Genomic DNA, 20,649 nt, shown 5'->3' with positions numbered 1-20,649 from the left:
AATTGAATTTAAAAAAAATTATCATAAGAATGGGAAAATCATGACTGGGATTCCTTCCCACACAGGAAAACACTCAAGGCAAGGAGAATGTTTTTACGATTGTGTTTTGAGCCTGGTGGAGCAGGATATAAATCCAAAAATAAATAACAATTTTAAAACATTGGGTTTGGAACCTTTCGATCACTCGGATAGGCGAACCTGCACTTAAAGAGTCAGAGCGTGAGTTGTTTTTTAAAGGAAACTTGCCAACTTGTGCATGAAGAAGCATAAAGAAATGTGTTTGGTGTGATTTTGGCTGGCTGTGAATATGGAATCCTTCACTTATATAATAGCATCCCACATTTTTTTCTTTTTCTTAGGCCTATCGGTTGTCCCGCTTTCCAGGTCTTCTCGCTAACTTGGCGACGATCTTGGGAGTCCACCGTTACTGAGCCTGGGATAAAACCTTTGTTTTTGGAAACAGGATACCGAGCCAGTTTTGATTCCGGAGTCAAAACACGCCAGTGCAGTCCCAGTGAAGAGGAGACCACCCTCTGTGGCATTGCAAGAGATTCAGTGGTGCCAAAGTCCTGTAAAGGGCTTTTTCAAAAAGGGCCCTTGTATATAGGTTTTCTCCGTCGTCCTACTTGCTTGCCTTCTGTTTGTACATGCACTGGGGAATTATAATGCCCTACTGTTCAGTTGGGGAACATTTTTGCTGCCTTTCCCAGCTAATGTGCGATAAGCTATGTTGCTGCGGAACATCGCTGCCTCAAGGTCTTGGTGTGGCTCATCCGTTGTCTTAAGAACGAGCAGCCGCTGTCGTTTACTTTGGAGACTGTTACGGAACCCTTCTGTCCTCCTACGTTGGTTTCAGAGGATGGGTTCCTAAGCCCAAGAAGCTTGTCCTATCTCAATGTTCTTGAGTTTGTCCTCTCTCAGCATTCTTGATGGATCTCCACAATCCATCCCAGAGATCTTGGGGACCCTGTTGGACTGTCTCAGAAGCCATCTTGCTTGCAAGTTAGCTAAGTTATGTTCTTCTGCATGCAAAAACAAAACACGTAATCCCAGTAGAGGAGAGCTACTCTCCTGCTACATCCTGCCTTTCATCCTTTGCCAAAACCTTTGGACCGTGGAACTCCAGAAACGTTGATTTTACACCTTAACTTCTTCCGAGCACCTTTTCTTTTTTTTTCTTTTTACTATATGTAGTACATTCTCAGAACAAAAGGATTTTACATCAAGAGAGCTCAAGTATCTTTATAATGAAACTTATTGCCAGCCTCTCAGCCTTAGATGTTGCCAGCATGCAACACGAAAAGTTCCTTGGACTTGTCCCAATTTTTGTAGTCTGTTTCTAGGTCCCCGAGTGCACTCGCACTTTCCATGCCTCCTTGAACTAACTGTTGAAAGCCAAGAGGGAGAGAGAACAGTCGTGTACAATGTTCACAGGTGACCTGCGGTTTCAAGGGACAGGTCCATGGTTCCCAGTCTACGCTGCACAAGTCTAATGCTAGGGAATTTAAATATAAAAAAAACTTTTCTAACGTTGCTTAGTTGTTGTAATTTAATAAAACAAAGACTTGGTGGTTTCGGTAAGCTTTTTCTCTTGTCAGTTTTGTTTTTAATTAATATTTTGTCTCGGGCATAACAACAATTTCATTTCACCCAGTTATAAGTGGGAACTGGAAGAAATGGATCCTGGAAATCACTGGATGATTAGCCTAATGTCAGTCCCAGGCAAATCAGCAGAAAGTGTAATCAAAGATAGAATTATTAGACACATTGAGGAACAAGACCTGCTGAGGGAGAATCAGCATGGCTTCTGCAAAGAGAAGTCCTACCTCACCAAACTTTTGGTGTTATTTGAGAGTGAGGTAACATACAGATAATGGTGACCCGAAGTTGACAGTCGAGGGACGAAGATGGGTCCTTTGACTGATTAAAAACTGGCTAAATGAAAGGAAGCAGAGCCTAGGAATAAACGAATTCACAGAGGAATGTACCCACAAAGATCATTATTGGTGCCATTAATACTGAAACCCAAGTTGGACTTCAAAGAGCTCCTGGAGTTTCTCCACAAATTGGGCGTGGGGGGGGGGCAATAGTGTGGCCAATGAAGCTCAATACAGGTAAATTATGCACAGGGAGGCAAAATTTTCCGAATTTTAAGTATCAGAATCACACAGAGACTACCAAGGGCCATCCAACCCAGCCACCCCCATCCCACCCACTTTCTCAGGGACTTAAAACACACTCTGACAGGTGCTCATCCATTCTGCATATCAAGCAGATGCTCTACTACCAAGCCATGGTCCTTCTGGTTGTTATCTTGATTCCTTATTGTGAGGAGTGGTATAGAAGTCGAATGAATACAAATGAATTAATCATCTTTCTTCCTTACAATACTGCTATGAGATTTACAGGGACAGCAGATGGAGTCTTAACATGTTCATTGTTAATAATCTATTACCTTGCAAGTTACAGTAGCTGTTGCCAGCTGTTAAAAGTATTTGTATTACAGCCTAGTAAGAGAGAGGGGACTGGAATTGTGAATTACTTACGTTTCCTACATTCTGAAGGGGGCTGGACTAGATGACCCTGGAAGTCCCTTCCCACTATAATTCTATCAGTTTTTCTGAGGTCATATGATATGTCAAGGATTTGCGAGAGAACAAAACACAACTTATCAATACCAAGCAAGCGCACAGAGTTTTACCACTTTTAATTTAAAAATTTTGCCAACAAAAATTTCATTACAAAAAAAAAGATCTCTATACAAAAGAACAGAAGTACTGATCTCCCACCATCGTGTCAGCTTGAAGAGAGCCGAAAAGTGCTTCAAAGTGAACCAACAAAAAGCAGTGCCAAGCATTATAAAGTGAATTTTGAGAGCTCACCCCGTTGGCCAGAAGAATTGGTTTGACGTTCTCTCATCGATACCTGTGGCTTCCTCCCACAGGCAATGGGATTTCTGATTCAGGGGAGGGAGACCCCCTCTGAAAAGCCCCATCCTGCTTCAAGAAAGACCCAACAAACTGCCCTGAACAAATAGTTCCAGTTCAGTGGACTTAGAGGAAAATGAGAACAGCCTCGTGAGAATGATGTACAATCCCCTTTCCTTTACATTTCATTTTCCTCTCATTATTTTTACAAATGTAATATGGTAGACCAAATCAAAACATCTTTTGAAGTCAGCTTCTTTGCAAGCATTCGATGTATTTGCCAGGGATGCAATTCGATGTTCCTTTCAGAGGCATTCCAGTGTACCAGCATTACAGACCCCTGCATTGCAAATAGGGAGTAGGGACAAGGAGACACACCACTTTCGACACACCACTTCCCCCCTTGCTCATCTCCGTGCTTCCATCAAAAAGCTCCTTGTGCGGATTTAACAGGCCAGGTCGGCCACACAGCCCTACCCCGTCCTTTTTGTAGCACTTCCTCCATCGTGCACGCACCTCCCCACCCCTTCCCCATCCCAAACTACTGAGTTTCAATGTCTGGAATCATTCAGAAAGCACCCAGCACCAGAGGACTGCCTGTAGTGGAGGCAGCGCTGCCGTCAGAAATGGTATAGTGTCTGAGCCCAGGATCCTCGCTAGTCTTGGAGGCCAGCAGGGGAGCACTGCATCTCTGGAAACACCTTGCCCCATATCCTGCAGGGGACTGGTTTGATCGTGCTACACAACAGATCCCTTAAGCTAGAGGCAAGCTACACATTTCCTTAAAAAAGAAACAGGATTATCTTCTGCAGAATGCTGGTGTGTGGTTAATTTTTTTCCCCGTCCAAGAAACCTGCCCTGCCTGCGGAAAGTCAGAGACTCGCCTTCTTCCCAGGCTGCTAGTTTTCTGCATGGCGGTGCGTTCAGTCCTGCAATACTGTGCCAACATCGTGCAACAGTACAATGCAAGGAAGGTGATGCCTTTTGCAAATCTATGAAGCATCATTTCAACCTTCAGAGGCATGCCCCTGGTGAGAAATTCTACCTTAGTACCAATACAGGGACAAGATCCTTCCATAATGCACAATAAGCAGAACTCAATTATTTCGGCCACTGAGTTTTGAACAATCAAACATTCACAGTGTATACTCGTTGGGCTTGGGAGATGTACCCTGTAGGGACTTTGCACACAGCCAGATCTTTGCTTTCCGGTTTGGGCGCAGAAGAGCCAAGGCGGCAGGTCTATTTTAGAAGTGGCTTGTCTCTTCAGCAGTGGGAGCTGCCAAGAAGAAACAAAAGCAAGCAAATCCCTGGGTTGTGTGCACAGTTCTCTCCCCTCCTTTGGATACCAGGTTACCACTGTTATTAGTCAGCACTCATCTATTGCAGGACTGGAGCTTCCCATGATCTACAAACCAGCAAGGATAACGAGAGGTATAGTAACTTGTAAGCCTTGGGCACCGTGCTTTCTTAAAAAGAGAAATGCTGCGCTAAGAACAGTAAAGTGCTAAAATGATTTCTTAATCCACACTTTTCTCCATAGTCAAAATGAGAACAAGACTTCCAGATTCCCTTGATACAGAAACCACGACAATGGGATTGGGTGAACATAAACATACCCTTGTTGGATCTAGCCCTAGGCATTGCTGCCTCTTCCCAGTTCAAGCAGCTGATACAGGGTTGGATCCAGCCCATTCAAAAAAAACCTATCCTGCCCAATCTTCTCTTTGTTACCACAGCCCCTGTCCCACGTGACTCTCATCCATCCCACGATCCCTGGCATTCCATTTTATCACGGTCCAAGGGGACTGCCTCGGCAGCTGAAAAACTGGCTGGGTTTAACCCGTACATTTTGAAGAGCCTGCAGAAATCTCAGTAGTAATGAAATTGAAAACATTCATAATTTTTACATATATTGCATTTTCCGTTTTTTTGCAGTGCTATCGGGAAATATCTCCATTCTCGGTGTGGAAAGAAGGAGGGAAAACAGACATGCCCAGATTGGAGATTCCATGGGGGCAGGGAGAGACCAGGACAGCTATAATGCTTCTTAGGTTTCCATAGTAGGCCATATTGACAAATGGGTATATCATCTACATATTTTTTTTAAGCAGAACAGATTTTCAGATGGCATTGAATGCAGATCTCCACCGATACTTCCTACTAGAAAATGGTCAAAAGCTCCATGCAGGATAGAAGTACAATACAAATTACTTTTAATGAAATTATTAAGACCTTGGCTTGCAATATGCTGAATGTCCTTCGGTATCCAACTCTATTTTCACAATGTCAATTATTGGCGGAGGGGTGTGGGGAGGTGAACGCATCTGTCTTAAGCCTATAATCTGATTTCAATCACGATGCCTTAATGTAAAGTAAAAGCTATCAATGCTGGCTACCTGCTTATCTAATTGAGTCCCAACCTTTTGTAAATCCTGACAAGGATGTGCCGTTCTGTCTCCGATTCTGTCTGTGAAAAAAGACATACCCAGAATTGCCACCCTATTCATTTCAGAGCAGATGGACCCAACTGAGGGTCTAGGCACATGAGGCTGTGGACACCCAAAAAATGGCTGTCATGGGTGAGAGGTGCCAAGGGAAATGTTCAAATGGGAATTCCCCTGCACATGCAAAGGTTTTGCCTCTTGGGCACTTCTGAAGCAGCTCCGCAATGTAGAGGGAGAGCCAAGATCACCTCCATGATGCAGTGTATCAGTTTCCAAAGAGAAGGGCTCTTTGAATGGCCACTGGGGAGATTTCCAAGCCCCGAGGCATACGGAAAAAAGAAGCTGTACATGCAGCCGTGACCAAGCTCAGCACATACCTAGTGACTCAAGTTGGGGCACAGACCCCAAACCCCCATCTTTTCCATTCCAGTTATTCAGATTTCATTCTCAAGACACTAGTAGCCACCAAGAAACACACCTTGTCACTAGGATCCGCTAGCCCAATCCTAGAAACGCTATTTCCTCCGGGGCCTCACCGAGTTCAGTGGAATCAACTCCTAGGTGAGTGTGGGTAGGATCACAGCACTGAAGCGCATCAAGGCTTTCGCTGTGCTGTGGATGCAGCAGAAGCAACCTCCAGGTAGCCACTTTCAGGAAAAGAAGTTTTTCCTATACCCTGCTTTGCACTACCTGTAGGTGTCTCAAAGTGGCTTACAAGCACCTTTTTTATCCTCTGCCCACAAAAGACACCCAGTGAGGTAGGTGGGGCTGTGAGCTCTGTTCTGGGAGAGCAGCTCTAACAGGACAGTGAGGAGGCCCAAAGTCACCCCGCTGGCCACATGTGGAGGAGCGGGGAATCAAGCCCAGATTGCCAGATTAGAAGCTGCCCCTCTTCACTGTTGCCCCCCCCCTTCAGAAGGTTCGTGCTGGTCGCCCTTCCCAATCAAAAACAAAGCTCAGGCTAGTGGAATTCGGAGGAGATACTCACAGAAGACGTTTTCGCTGACTGATTCATGGCAAACAAAGGCTAGCAAACCATTCAAAAAGGGGGAGGGGGTGTTAAGCATTCACTGCCTTTGGATCAATGACCCCGAGAGAATAGTCTTTGGCCGAGAGGCGAATTCTGACCGGACTCGGTGAACCTCCTGGCTGAAAAGAAAAGCAGCCTAAAAGAAGAAGAAAAATAAAAACCTGCCTAAAAGACAGGCCAGAGAAAGGACACTGTGCTAGTAAATATTAAAATGTTTTTGGGGTGTGTGTTTTTAATAGGAGCATGGAGTCAAATCTACCCCCCGTGTGTTCAGTTACGTCATCTCCCACCCAGAACTCAATTAAAAAAAAAATCCTCCACAGCTCAGACTCAACAGCACAAGAGCCCAGCTGGCCCTTATGGGTGTCCTGCAGGGATAGTCCTTCCCATGTGTGGTTGAAGATGTTCCTCAAGTGGGGGAGGGGGGAGAACCAAAGCAGCAGAGGGGTTTTCTCCTTTCACTGATCGCCAAGTCGGAAGCCCCGCCCCCAGTTGTGTCTTCCGCCGCCCTGGTGTTCCTCTGCTGGTCTGCGCCAGCTGGCGGGCGGAACGCCGAATCCTGATACTCCCCCTCTCCTATTGGGCAGCCAGCGGTACCTGGGAGACAACGAAAAGAGCCACTCAAAACTTATGCCTGTGTGCAGTCAAAACCGGTAACACTCGGTATCTTGTAGGCCCTTTAAAAAAAGAGCAATTGACAGGGGGGAGTGGCCTAAAATACAATTGTCATTTATTTATTTATTTGTGACTGCCTAGCAATTTCCAGAATGGCCGCTGAGAATCAATCTAATCAATCACTTCATGGACCCAATTGTGGTACCTTTCTTAAAGGTACAGGTTACTGTTGCCATTATCAGGGGAGGGTTTATCTCCTCAATGTTTTTTGTTTTATTTCAAATTTTTCTGCAAACCTAGGGTTTTTCTTGGGTTGGCAGGAAGTTTCATTTAATCAGGTCCCATTGCTTCATGACTCCAATCTCTGGATTTAAGCATCCACAGATGGGTCCAGGAAAAGAGCTGCATAGCTTGATTCTCCACTTATAGATGGCTTAAAAGACATTAGGACAGTTTACAGCATAGACCTGAAACCAGACCATTCTTTCTTCTCAGATCATTACTTAGGCATCTTAGAAATTATTATAAGTCGTAAAAGGGTACTCAGATGGCTTCAAAATCTGAACTAGCCTACCCCTGAACAGAACTCGGCTGAGAATCTGGAATTCTCTCAAATATATCTTTAAAGATCTGAAGCAAGCCATTACTTTAGCCTCCAGCTTGTTTCCCCAGCCCCAATAGGCGCTATAAATGCTAGCCCACATTAGATAAGCGGTCACAAGGAGTGTTGAGACAAGAGTGCTTTGAATGCTCAAATATATACTTAGCTTTAGTAAAAGCTCTCGGTAAGAATTCTTCCACCAAAATGGCTACTGGGACAATTTGACTACACGTAGAACCATGTCTGCTGTACTTCAGTTCCACTTGATAGTTGCCGTTTTTTCTCTCTGCCCTTTCCCAATTACAGTTTCCATCACAAAACCAACTTTCCTTCATTGTCTCGGGAGTCAGAGATGTCACAACACGGTGATGCGGCTGACCCAATCACGGATACCCTCGCCTGGGAAATCGACATGGGTCCCCCTCAACCAGGGGTAGTCAAACTGCGGCCCTCCAGATGTCCATGGACTACAATTCCCAGGAGCCCCTGCCAGCGAATGTTGGCAGGGGCTCCTGGGAATTGTAGTCCATGGACATCTGGAGGGCCGCAGTTTGATTACCCCTGCCTTAAACCCTGTGGCTCCTTTCAAACTTTTGCAACTCATTGACTGGGATATTCTACAGACATTTCAAGCATGCAACATTGTTGTTTTTAAAGGAAAAGACCCAACCAACTTACAGGATCTGAGGTGTTGACAGGAAACTTCTTCCTCCCAAGTCTAAGGGGTATTTGTACATTAAGAAAAAGTACAGATGGCCAACCAGGTTGCCAATCAGCTCTTCGACGAAACTGGAGAAAAAAACAGAACAAGATGTTAGTGTTCTGAACAGTTCAGAAGCATTTTGTGCTGCTGGCCCGAAGGGGTCCTAAAATCACAAATGCGCAGGGCTGTGCCATGGGGCCCTTCAATGATTCCCATTATGGAAATAGTTCAATTTTCCACTTGAAAGGTAGGTGCCGTTTGACTAACACCTGAATCCTAGGACCAACTGCCCTGGTAGCAACAAGGGTTCCTCAAGTGTCACTTACTCCAACTCATTTATACTTTTGCATTTTAAAGCCATGAAAGACACGGCAGCATCCTAAGAGGTGACCGTCATAAAAGTGTAAGATGACCCCTGATGGATCAGACCACTGGTTCATTCGTCCAGCATCTTGTTTTGCACAGTGCTTTTAAGTTTAAATAAGTAAATATTTTATTTCTTTATCACCCTTCCCTGGTGGGCTTCAGGGCGGTTGACCACAAAATTTAAAACAGTCCTAGTGGAAAAGATTTTACACCCATAAAATAATAAAAACCACCTCCTTTAAACATATGTCCCTGTGAGGGCTGCACAGAGCTTGGAGGGGTTGTCTAACGGCGGGTGGATTTTCGGCAGGATGGCCCAGATGTTGTTCTTCTGGCCTCAGCCACAGGTCTGGCAGAAGAGCTCTGTCTTACAGGCCCTCCAGAACAGCCTGAGCCTCAAGTAAACAGTAAGAGGCATATAAAAAGGAGCAGGTAAGCAGATAGCGGAACCTCCGGCTTGGATGCTAAGTCTTGCTTTTGCTTGCACAACAGTCTCTTCCACTGTAGAGAAAGGGCTCAGCTGTTCTGTGCATTCCTCCAGCACTCAGCACTTCCACTCCCACAAGACAGTGAGCTCAAACGTGCATCCAGCTGGTGGTGGTGTTGGGGTCACAGTCAGTAGTTCAGTATCACCCCCCACGTACACCAGGGCAAAAGCCCCACCCAAGCAGGGAACAAGGAGCCAAGCCCCATTTTCCTTTGCAAAAGGGTGTTTGGGGAACACTTACGCGCCTGAAACGATCAAGTTGAACAACAGGATAACCCAAGGTAAATAGAACGCCTGGAGAAAGAGACAAGAAGGGGGTTTAGCCCAGTGGAAACTGAGCACCACCAGCAGAATCCCTCCAAAGGAACCACCTCGCCTACCGTAAACCACCAACCAGGTAATTACGCAGCAGGCAGCTTAAATGCAATGGAAACATTTTCGCGCACAGGACGCTCTTCCCTCCCAAATGTAAAAAGGAATTTTTTTTTTAAGTGTGAAAAACTCTGTTCTCTGGAGAAGGCCACAGGGGTGGAGCCCACTCATCCTTACCTTAAACTGCGTCCCAAACAAAAACGATACAGTCACGTCTTTGTTCACCTGGGCCCAAATATAAATCACGGACATGACGCCAGCCACCATCAGGACCTGTGAGAGAAATGAGAATAGTCCCTCCTCTTCCTCATACAGACCATGGATAAAAATGTTTAAAAATACCGGACCCAGAAATACAGATGTGACCATTCACCCACCAGATCCCTTTGAGGAATGGAAAGGCACTTACCCGGAGGCCCACTGTCAAGGAGGCAATCTGGAAAGAGGTGACTAAGGAAAAACAAACAAACAGCTCCAAAGCTACAAATCCTGCATGGGTATAGGGCCGGATAGCATCCCAGGCCTTTCAGCTTTCCTCTTGCACACCTTTCACACAGCCCACAAGGTGAGCTGCTTCTGGTCTCAGAGCCAGGATAGGAGGAGAACACAGCCATGCAGCCAAGAGAGGGAGAGGGGGCAGTGTATTGCTTCCCTCACCCAGCCTCGGGCATAGGACAGCAGAGAGTGTAGCTCCCTCTCCCATCTTGAGGGAACTGCATGGAGCAGAGCACCTCTCACCCATGGTCAGTCATGGCATGAGGAGCAGTGCATGAGATCCTAAGAAGAGCCCTGATGGATCAGATCAAAAGGCCATCAAATCTACCATCCTGTCTCACTCAGCGGCCAACCACTTATTCTGGAGGGCCAACAACATGGTATAGAGGATGAGGCCTTCTCAAGATGGTCTCCTGGCTCTGGGACTTGGAGGCTTGATGCCTCTGGATGTGGAGGCTCCCCTTGGTCACCACGGCTAGTAGCCACTGACAGACGTATCGGCCATGAATCTAACTAATCCCCTCTAAAAACGGTTTCTTTTTGTGGCCATCACTACATCCTCCGGCCGCTAAATTCCATGTTTTAATCCCTCTGTGCATGAGTCTGCCGACTACCTGCCCCTGAGCCTACAGCCCAGCAATGTCACTGGACACCCTCGAGTTCTAGTCCTTTGAGAGAGGGAGAAAAAGTTCTGTCAACTCTCTCCACCCCAGGCATTATTTTAGAAACCTCTATTGTGTCCCCCTTTTGTTCGCTCTTTACTAAACTGAAAAGTCCCAGGCTCTTCAGCCTTCCCTCCAAGGGAAAGTGCTCCAACCCCCTAGCTGGGGTTGTGAGCTTCGGCTCGGCCAACTTGTCAATCACCAAAGCCCGAAGCAGTGTGTAAGAGGCCAGGAGCTCTGCACCTCCATGTGGCCGCCCGCTGATACGCCCCCACCACCATCCCTTCTCTCCGCAGCGCTGGCTGCCTCAGGCTTCGGTGATCGCCAAGACGGCCAAGCCAAGCCGAAGCACACACCTCTACCCCTAACAATCTTGGTTACTCTCCTCCGTAGTGTCCCCAGCTCTGCAATATCTTTTTTGAGATAAAGGGAACTGGACACAGTATATCAAATGAGGCTGCAACTTAAGATACATACAGGGGCATTACAGTATTGGCCATTTCATTCTTAATCCCATACCCGATAACCCCCAACCCAGAGTTCGCCTTTTGCATCATTTCAGCACCCTGGCTTGACACTTCCAACAAGCTGTCTGGATTTCTCATTCTCTGTATTGTTTCCAGTCCTTTTTTAGACACGGTAACCAGAACGGTACATAGTATTTTAAACTCAGCTGGGATTCACTGGGACACCTTGGAGGCCCAGTTGACACACCTGCCCCGCTGTTCTCTGTGGCTGATGCCCCCTGAGCTTGCACCAGATGAAACCCCCTCAATGGCAAAAAGGAAGGATACAGCTATGCAGACCCAGTTAAAGAGAAGCAGGAACAGGTAGTCGGCCGGCCGGCCATCAAACAAACCTGCAAACAAAGGAGGATGTCAGCAAATCAGCCGCTCGGGTTTCAGTTCACGCTGCGTTTCCCAAGAGGGGCTGGGTGGCTCTTAAAGGCTATGATTATAATGCAGGGACATAACAGCCGCAGCTTGCACTCAGAGGAAAGAGCAAGACTCTTGCGTATAATCTGCAGGCGCACAGCCTTTTTCTACCTCCAAAGAAGGGAGAGCAATGGACAAATGGGACTATTTCAACAGATCCTTTTAGCCTACTGCCAATTTGAGGGGAGAATTGGGGAGGGGGAGGGAGTTTTGGGCACAGGTAGCAATCTGAGATCTGGCATTGTCATTTTTCAAAAAAAAAAAAAAACACAGAAGAAAGATCATCGGGGCCGAATGTCTCCCTGGAAGCTGCATCCGTGCTATGGCCAGAGCTTTAAGAACATACGTGACTCAGCTCTCCAAGTATTAGGGCTGCAAGATTTAAATGTTGTGATCAGCATAGCAATACAACTCTCTGCACCTCCCCAGGGAATTCAGGCTTGCTTCCAAGGAAGCCTACACAGCAGGAGGTGACACAGCCTTGACTGGCTAATCCAGCGAGGAAAACCTCGCACAGCACGAGGGCCATAGCTGATTTCAGCACCAGTGCATTAATGCAATGGTACCTCTCCGTTCTAAAGAACTAAAACGCGGAGGAAAAATTACGAGTGCAACAGCTTGAAAAGACGCTGCAGCTACAACAGCAAAAGGAGCGGACTGAAAATTTATTTTATTAGCCGATCGGTCCATGAAGAAGCAGATTAATAGCTGTTCTTCAACTGGCCAACAGGACTGACATACATATAATACTACAGATGCTAACATATAGTCATAAACCAGTGATGATTGTTTATTAGAGAATAGTGAATGAATAGAGAATTATTGTACATAAAGCTCCCTTAAAATGGGCCATCTAGACCAGGCATAGTCAAACTGCGGCCCTCCAGGTGTCCATGGACTACAATTCCCAGGAGTCCCTGCCAGCAAACGCTGGCAGGGGCTCATGGGAATTGTAGTCCATGGACATCTGGAGGGCCGCAGTTTGACTATCTCTGGTCTAGACTGTACAATCCAGGAAACCAGTCCTGCTAAAAGCACCAGTCCCTTCCTCTTATGCCATTTGATCTAGGCTGCACCCCTGACCCAGATGGCCCAGGGTAGCCCGATTTCATCTGCTCTCAGAAGCTAAGCAGGGTCGGCCCTGGTCAGTACTCGGGTGGGAGACCACCAAGGAAGACCAGGGTTGCTACTACCCAGAGGCAGGCCATGGCAGACCACCTTTGAACCTTTCTTGCCTTGAAATCCCAAAAGGGTCGCCATAAATTGGCTGTGACTTGCCTAAAGACTAAAATCCCAACCCCACGTGCAGACTGGCAAATGCTCTCATCGGTCAATACCGGTTTCACATGCAAACCACACACAATGGATTCAAGGAGGCTTCTTTGAGCCAGTTTGGTGTAGTGGTTAGGAGTGCGGACTTCTACTCTGGCATGCCAGGTTCAATTCTGCACTCCCCCACATGCAGCCAGCTGGGTGACCTTGGGCTCGCCACGGCACTGATAAAAACTGTTCTGACCGAGCAGTGATATCAGGGCTCTCTCAGCCTCACCTCCCTCACAGGGTGTCTGTTGTGGGGAGAGGAAAGGGAAGGCGACTGTAAGCCGCTTTGAGCCTCCTTCGGGTAGGGAAAAGTGGCATATAAGAACCAACTCTTCTTCTTCTTCTTCTTCTTTATGGGGGCCGAGGGAGGCGACACCCACAGCCACTTTGGAGGAAGTCAGCCCGATACACTTTCTCCCTTGCCGAAACTTCAGCAATATTTGGCAGCAGAGTCAACAAGCAACAGGCAGGATTTCAGCAATGCAGGGCGGAGGAGACCCATCATCCACCCAGCACTGCTAGCTCACCAGGTTGCTGCCACTGCACCAGGGGGCGTGTAAGGTGTCATTTGTATCCTAGCAACTGATGCAGGTAGCTTAGCTTTCATTTGTCCCTTGCTAACCAGTCATCTGGCCTGACCTGGCTAGCCCAGGCTTGCCTGATTGTGTGAGACCTTGGAAGCTAAGTTGGTTGGCCCTGTTCAAGCTTTTGGATGGAGACCAGCCGTACGTTTTTGCAGATTTTAAATAAAACCTGCCTTTTATGAGTTGCATTTTATCCCACGCTTCCTCAAAATAGCTCGGTACAAGTAGATATGGTTCTAGCCTCACAACAACCCTGAGAGGTGGGCTACGCTCAGAGAGAACGACTGGCGTAAAGTCATCCACCACATTTCTTAAGAATGTAAGTAGAGCCGTCCGTTGTAACAGGGCAGTGGTCCATCTAGGCCAGCATCTCCCGCAGCGGGCAACCAGTTGCCCCAGAAGGTTAAAAAGGAGCACGCAGAGGCCAAGACCCTTCCTTGATGCTGCCTCCTGGCACTAGGATTCAGGGATTGACGTCCTATGAATGAGATATGAAGCCAGGTCCTCCACTCCTGCCCCCTTCACCACAGCGGTGTCCTGTATTTTCTCAACGAACACATCAACAACAGGGTTTTGGCCTCCCCCCAGAGCCAACAGCTCCTGGTGTAACTCTGTGAAACCTGCATCTGGAAGACTTAAGCGAAATTCACAGAGAGCAAGGAAAAGCCAGATTTTCCACCCACACACTAGACCAGGGGTAGTCAACCTGTGGTCCTCCAGATGTTTTTGGACTACAATTCCCATGAGCCCCTGCCAGCAAACGCTGGCAGGGGCTCATGGGAATTGTGGTCCATGAACATCTGGAGGACCACAGGTTGAGCACCCCTGCACTAGACCATCATCCTTGACTCTCCAGTCTAACCAGAGCCCACTTGGCTTAGCTTCCAAGAACAGGTTAGGGTGGGCCTTCCAAACCCAAGCTTGATATTCACTACCTGGCAAGAATCATATTTTCAGAAGGGTTAAGCCACCAAGACTTCCCCCTCCACAACCACCTTTGGGTTCTGCAGAATTGTGTAAGCAGAACAGAGTGAATTCTGTGAGTTTTAGGATTCGATTATCACATACAGATCCACCCTCACGTATGAATCCATTTAAGGTGTTTGAACGCGGGGCTGAATCTGTGTCCGTCTTCACAGGACAGATCTCTAAGGTTTGAACAGCAGGACACAGAAGCGGGGGGGAGAACACTAAAATATCCCGGACAAAACACTTCACACATGCCCATGGAAATATTAAATAGCAATTACCTGTTTCTAGTCGTGATGAATACTGATACAAAAAATATAAATTCACCAGGTAATGGAACCCGGTCATTGGGTTGACTGGGTAAAACAACATCGCGCTGATCGGCCTCCATACCTGTTGAAAGAAACAAAGGAAACCATGAACAGACTGTGCTTTACTTCACCAGCGGCCTGAGGAGCTAGCTTCAGAGGCAGCAGAGGTCAACATCTGGCAGGGCTGTTGCTCGGCAAGGCACTGCTAACCAGATCAGGTGCGGTCAGGCAAAGAAAAGGATGCTTGGAACACCTTCAGGGGCCAAATTGGACGCAGATTACAGAAAAGCATGTCTAATTCCACATACCAAAGAGGGCAAGGGACGTGTAGTTAAAAAAAGAAATGAAATCCGAGTGTCTGGACAGCTGGGGAGGTCTTTGGCTGTCTAAGTATGTCTATCGAATATTGTCAACACTTACCGAATTTGTTTTAAGGATGCATGTACACAATGAACCAGTCCACTAAAATATTTATTTACTTTGTTTATACCCCTCTCCCAAAGAAAGGACGACCCGAAATGCTTCACGGCATCCTCCTCTCCTTCATTCTATCCTCACACCAGCCCTGTGAGGCAGACGAGGTTGAGAGCACACGACTGGCCAGAGATCACCCAGCAAGCTTCCAGGGCAGGGTGCGACTCCTAACCCGCCGCCCTGCGATCCTGGTTCAACGCTGTTCTAAATAAAGTTCACGCTAGACGAAGGCTGTGACTACTCAGTTCATTCCTTTTGCCTCCCAAACGGCTTCTTGTTAGGTTTGCAAGATGTCTCCCATCGAGGCCCCAAACCAGATTCAAACCTGACTCACAAGGCTGCAGTATCAGGTTCAGAGAGAGCCAACGCAAGGGGCGGGGTGGGCGGATCTGGGAAACAAGCCCTGCAAGGAATGACTGGAGGAACTGGATATATTTAGCATGGAGAAGACAAGTCCAAAGGGAGCCGTGATCACTTATTCAGGGATTGAACCTGGGACCTTCTGCATGCCGAGCGGAGGCTCTTCCACTGAGCCACAGCCCCTCCCTAGATCGGCTTCCGGCTGTCTCAGGTATCTGATGGGCTCAAAATGTAGATTTTGGCTGAACTTGAATAGAAACTTACAAATGGTGAGAGCAGCTTAAGAGGTGAATTAATTACCTAGAGGGCGGGCCAGCTGTCCTTCACTGAGGTCTTCAAGCGGAGTCTAGAGGGCCATCTTATCAGGGATAACTTTGGGTTTCCTGCACTGAACAGACCCTTCCCAGCTCTGAGAGTCTAGGAATCAATGGGTCTTCAGAACCTAACCGGAGGGTTTCCGGAGGTAAGAAGCAGAGGCCGCAGTGTTGTAGATATCTCTGAGTCTCCGTCGTGTGATCTGTGCCACCTCCTACAAGGAGTCGTCCCATCATTTCTTCCTCTGTTGCAATTTCCCCCACAATAGACCAAACTCCCTAGGGCAGGGGCTCATGGGAATTGTGGTCCATCGACATCTGGAGGACCACAGGTTGACTACCCCTGCCCTAGGGCATCCAAGCACCGCCATCAAAATTTGACTATGTACATTAAAACAAATCCAACCTTGTCTTGAAAAGTGTTACGCTAATTCCAAAAGGATAGGGAACTTTCACGGAACATTTTTCTTTTTTCTGTGCTCCCCCAGAGTTTCCCAATTATTTCCACTGCTAGAGGCGAAAAACAAATTTCTGTAGGCCTTCTCATCTCTAGGTCTGGCCACATGTACATTGACTCAGAAGTAGGTCCCTACTGGGTTTAATATGGCTTATTCTCACATAACTGTGAACAGGATTGCACCTTAGAACTTATAAAACTATCACTTACTGTTGGCCCTGCCGGCTCCGCCTAGTCTGTTCTGAACAGTCGTGGGCGGAAGGATCCGTGGGATCTCATCTACAGATTGTTCTCAGAGATCCTTTGACCTGGAAATGCCAGGAACACCTGGCTATGGAAATCTTCCGCATGCAAACAAAAAGAGTTACCACTAAACTCTTTTCCCCATTCTCTAAATCTGGAAAAATTACTTTTCCATTAACAAAGCACAAAAAGCATTTACAACATGGGTGGCCACATTGTGACTCTCCAGATGTCCATAGACTACAATTACCATGAGCCCCTGCCCTTTGAAGCTCATGGTAACTGTAGTCCATGGGCCTCTGGGGAGTCACAGGGTGGCTACCCCTGATTTCTAGTAACTGTAAGAATAGACAGTAGAGTGTCAAACTAGGATTTGGCAGACTCATGTTCAAGCTTGCTGGGTGACCTTCGGCTCTCAGCCGAACAGGCCTCACAGGACTGTTGCGAGAATAAAATGTAGCAGAGGAAAAGTCACTTTGGGTCCCTTTTGGAAGGCAAATGGGATGTAAATAAGGTCAACTCATAAATACACAGCATAAACATTGCAGGGTTTAAACAAAACCTCAAGGGGAAAGAAGTTCAGGACTGAGCCAGATTTCTTCATACTTGTGAAAACATCTCCTAGGTCAGAAAATATATAAACTGTGCACACAGCATCTGAGGTTGGGACAAAGTTACACACACACACATATATATATATGTGAACACATGAAGTTGCTTTATACTGATTCAGGGGCTTTCCAGGATCTCAGGTAAAGGTTTTTTACACTACCTACTGCCAGATCATTCACTGGGAGACACTGAGGGTTGAACCTGGGACCTTCTGCAAGCCAAGCAGATGCTCTACCACTGAGCCACGGCCCCCCAATGTACATCTATCAGCTGCCCCCCCTCACCCAATAAGAACTTCAAAGGACAACCAGTAAAGGCTGCAACATTCAAAATAACAATTACGCCATGTGTTCAAATACCAATTTTAATTCTCTAAAGTTCAAACAACAGCTCTCCTTGCATTAATTCAGTATAAGTGTTAACATACTAAACTAGAAACTATATTATCGTTATACATAATATTGTGGTAGGGTTAAGCCCTGCAGCTGGCTAGTGGAAAATAAAAGCCAGTCACAAAACCCAACCACAATTTGTGGATGCCCAACCACGCCTATGCCAAGGATACATTTATGGTAAATCCTCCATTTCCAAAGATACAGTAATTCATAAAATTAACAACAATGAAATCTCATGTCAGGCAAGTTGTCCATCTCCTCTCACAGGACAGGAGGGATGCCCCAATCAACAGTCTGAAACCAACTGACCAGCAGCAGTGTGTTTGGCCCAACTAGCCTTTCCGCTGCTAGGGAACAATGACCGCTAAAGAGTGACAAAAGTCACGTAGAACAGGACAGGGTCAAAAAAGTTGGGTGGATCCAACCCAGTAAATGGAGGTGTTCCAATAATTTCTTGCTCTTTGGTTCAAAGGGCCCAAGGCTACCAGAAGGGTAAGCTTGTGAGCCACACCATCTCACACCCTCTGAAATCAGGGGGACAAGGAGAACAGACCAACATCACAGTCTGAAAGATTCTCCCTCTTTTCCTCATAAAACAATTAGAGACAATGAAGTGTGTACTTTACTTACATTATGTAAGTTTACATTGGGAGGGGGGAATGTTTCCTCCCTTGAATGAAAACAATGTAAGAGAAGCACACACCTCTTTTATTTTTTGCAAGGCAGAAGAGGAGGCATAGATGGCATTGGGTTGCCTGTCCGGGACTTTGGGCACCCAACTGAAAACTCAAAATGATTCAAAAAAGGGGAACTCTGACTTGAAAAACCTTCTTGGCTTTTGAGATGCGACAGAGCTTGAATTCCGCTCTTCTACTGCTGATCAACAATCTGAAACTACCTTGAAAGGCTGGGGCACTCCAAGGTCTCTAGCAAAGACCTTTCACCTCTGTCCGGACCCCTTTAAATTAGGGATGCCAGCCTCCAGGTGGGACCTGGGAATCCCCTGAGATCAAAGCTCCTCTCAAGACTAGAGAAATCAGCTCCCATGCTGAAAACGGCTGCTTTGGAGGGTGGACTCTGTGGCATTGTCCCCCACTGAGATCCCTGACCTTTCCAGGGTCCTTTTCCGGGGGTTTCCTAACCTGGAGCTGACTACCCTCCCCTACCAGGAGACCTGGCAACCCTATATTAAGTGGAGACCGGAGACTGAGGCAGGGACCTTTGCATGCATGAAGTTCCCACCACAGCCTCGCTGCTATGAACCAGGTGGACATCCGAAGTTGTGGGCAGGACAGGTCAGGAGGGACGCGGGCCCTTCTGCAGACAAGGCACACGTGCCGGAGTCACCACCCTTCCCTAATTGGGACTGTAGGTCCCTGCTTGCAAAACTGCAACTCCGCGAGTCCTCATTTGCAAAAAAAAAGGAGGGGTGGGGATTCCGGCGACCACCCACCCATTCATGAGCCCAGGCAGACCCCCTACCCCCGGGAACGCCCGCTCAACTACGGCTCCCAGCATGCCGCAAAGCACCTCCTCGCGACTACAACTCCCAATCGGCACATCGCCCCGATGCCGCCTGCAGTTCTACGGCCGGGGCCGCGCGGTGCACGCCGGGAGCCGTAGTCCCGACGCTCCTACCTGGAACTGTTTGAAGAACGGGTCCGACAAGAGGACCAGGTAATAGGGGTTGACCAAGCCGATCTTGCCGACGACGGTGAACCCGACGGTGAGGAAGAACCAGTAGCGCGTGATGAGCGGGATGCCCCCGATCCAGTCCGCCAGGTCCGACATCTTGCCCGCCCCCGAGGGCCACGCGAAGCGGCGCCGGCCTAGCAGTTTAGGCCTCACGCGGCCGCCGGAGACGCCGCTGCCGCCGAGACGCAAAGGATGGGCGAGGGGCGGAGCCCGCCTTCCTCCGACGTGGCCGCTCCGAATTCGGCCGGGACATCAGGCACTTCCGGCTCCGCCCTCCCGTTGCTAAGCAGCGGAATAAAAGGGAGAGTCGGGAGGCGTGGCTTCCTTAAAGGGACCGACGCAGGCGCGGGTGGCTTTTTTCCTCTCCGCCCTTGTGCAGCCTGTGGCTTCCAATAATCCATCTGAGAGTTTTATTAATTTGGATATTTATGAGGTTTTATTATTTATCCCCAAACCGCTTATGAGTCAGATGGAGGGGGGAATCACATCAACACACCCACCTATTTCATTTTTTTTCTTTGTTTAATTTACAGTCTGCCTTTTTCACTGGAACTCAAGGCGGGTTACACAGAGTGGGTTAAAACAAGCAAGAGGACAGGGCATTCGTTTAAAAAATAAAGCACATTTTAAAAAAAATGTAGTTTGGTCCATTAGAACTCAACATTTTATACATCGCTTTATTTATTTCAAACATTTGTATGCCACCTTGCTGCCCAATATAGGGCCCCTAAAGCGAAAAAAAGAAATCACAACATAACAATAAACATCAAAATATAATTAATATATGTAAAAAAATTGTAAATACCGGAAAGAACTAATGGTACATGCAGCTATAACCAGTCTAAGATTCATTTCAGTCAAGAGGGTTAAAATTGGAGTAATTCTGCAGAGGATTACAGGGATTGCATCAGTTTCCCGTGGGACAATGTCTTATTCAAGGTGTGAGCTTTCAGGTGCATGCCACACCTTCAGATCTGAAGAAGTTTCCAGGCACAAGAAAGTTTATGCCCAGATTTGAACTTGGTTAGTCTTAAAGATGCCCCTGGAATCAAAATTTTGTCCTGCTGCTTCAGACCAAAACGGCCACTTCCTGAATCTATTTTTTCACAAAAGGACACATTCTGAAGAAGTGTGGGTGCACATGAAGGCTCATATCTGGCCTCCCACTTAGTTCGACACACATTAAATCGGTACAATGTTTTCTCTTATCTTTGTCCCCTAAATCAGGGGTAGTCAACCTGTGATCCTCCAGATGTTCATGGACTACAATTCCCA

General features: G+C 47.2%; 2 protein-coding genes across 3 annotated transcripts in view; one reads left to right on the top strand and one right to left on the bottom strand.

The window, feature by feature from the left end:
- Positions 1-1,581, top strand: part of ZHX2 (zinc fingers and homeoboxes 2) — a 38,958-nt gene extending 37,377 nt beyond the window's left edge. For both annotated transcript variants that reach the window (XM_077351574.1, XM_077351575.1), the window contains one exon: positions 360-1,581. The gene's annotated coding sequence lies outside the window, so the exon portion shown is untranslated. The remainder of the gene's footprint in view (positions 1-359) is intronic.
- A 1,111-nt stretch (positions 1,582-2,692) lies between these two features.
- Positions 2,693-19,614, bottom strand: DERL1 (derlin 1). The gene is made up of 8 exons (XM_077351573.1): positions 19,318-19,614; positions 14,795-14,906; positions 11,500-11,564; positions 9,958-9,984; positions 9,726-9,821; positions 9,418-9,470; positions 8,299-8,409; positions 2,693-7,001 (listed from the first exon to the last, which is right to left on the bottom strand). Exons 1-8 carry the CDS (start codon positions 19,468-19,470, stop codon positions 6,863-6,865), a joined length of 756 nt encoding a protein of 251 aa, XP_077207688.1. The 5' UTR covers positions 19,471-19,614; the 3' UTR covers positions 2,693-6,862.
- Positions 19,615-20,649: the final 1,035 nt, after the last annotated feature.

The sequence above is a fragment of the Paroedura picta genome, chromosome 9 (genome assembly GCF_049243985.1).
Source record: "Paroedura picta isolate Pp20150507F chromosome 9, Ppicta_v3.0, whole genome shotgun sequence".
In the NCBI taxonomy this organism is placed as follows: Eukaryota; Metazoa; Chordata; class Lepidosauria; order Squamata; family Gekkonidae; genus Paroedura; species Paroedura picta.
The sequence above is the reverse complement of the archived record's forward strand: the minus strand, read 5'-3'. Positions and strand labels throughout refer to the sequence as shown.

Bases quoted from the DNA above. Each gene is read 5' to 3' on its own strand.
- DERL1 (XM_077351573.1), bottom strand. From the start codon at position 19,470: ATGTCGGACCTGGCGGACTGGATCGGGGGCATCCCGCTCATCACGCGC. The intron at 9,985-11,499 runs GTATCCTTCCTT...ACCTCTTTCCAG, and splicing joins TTAACTGGGTCTGCATAGCT to ATTGCCTCCTTGACAGTGGG. The intron at 8,410-9,417 runs GTAAGTGTTCCC...TTTTTTCTCCAG, and splicing joins AACTTGATCGTTTCAGGCGC to TTTCGTCGAAGAGCTGATTG.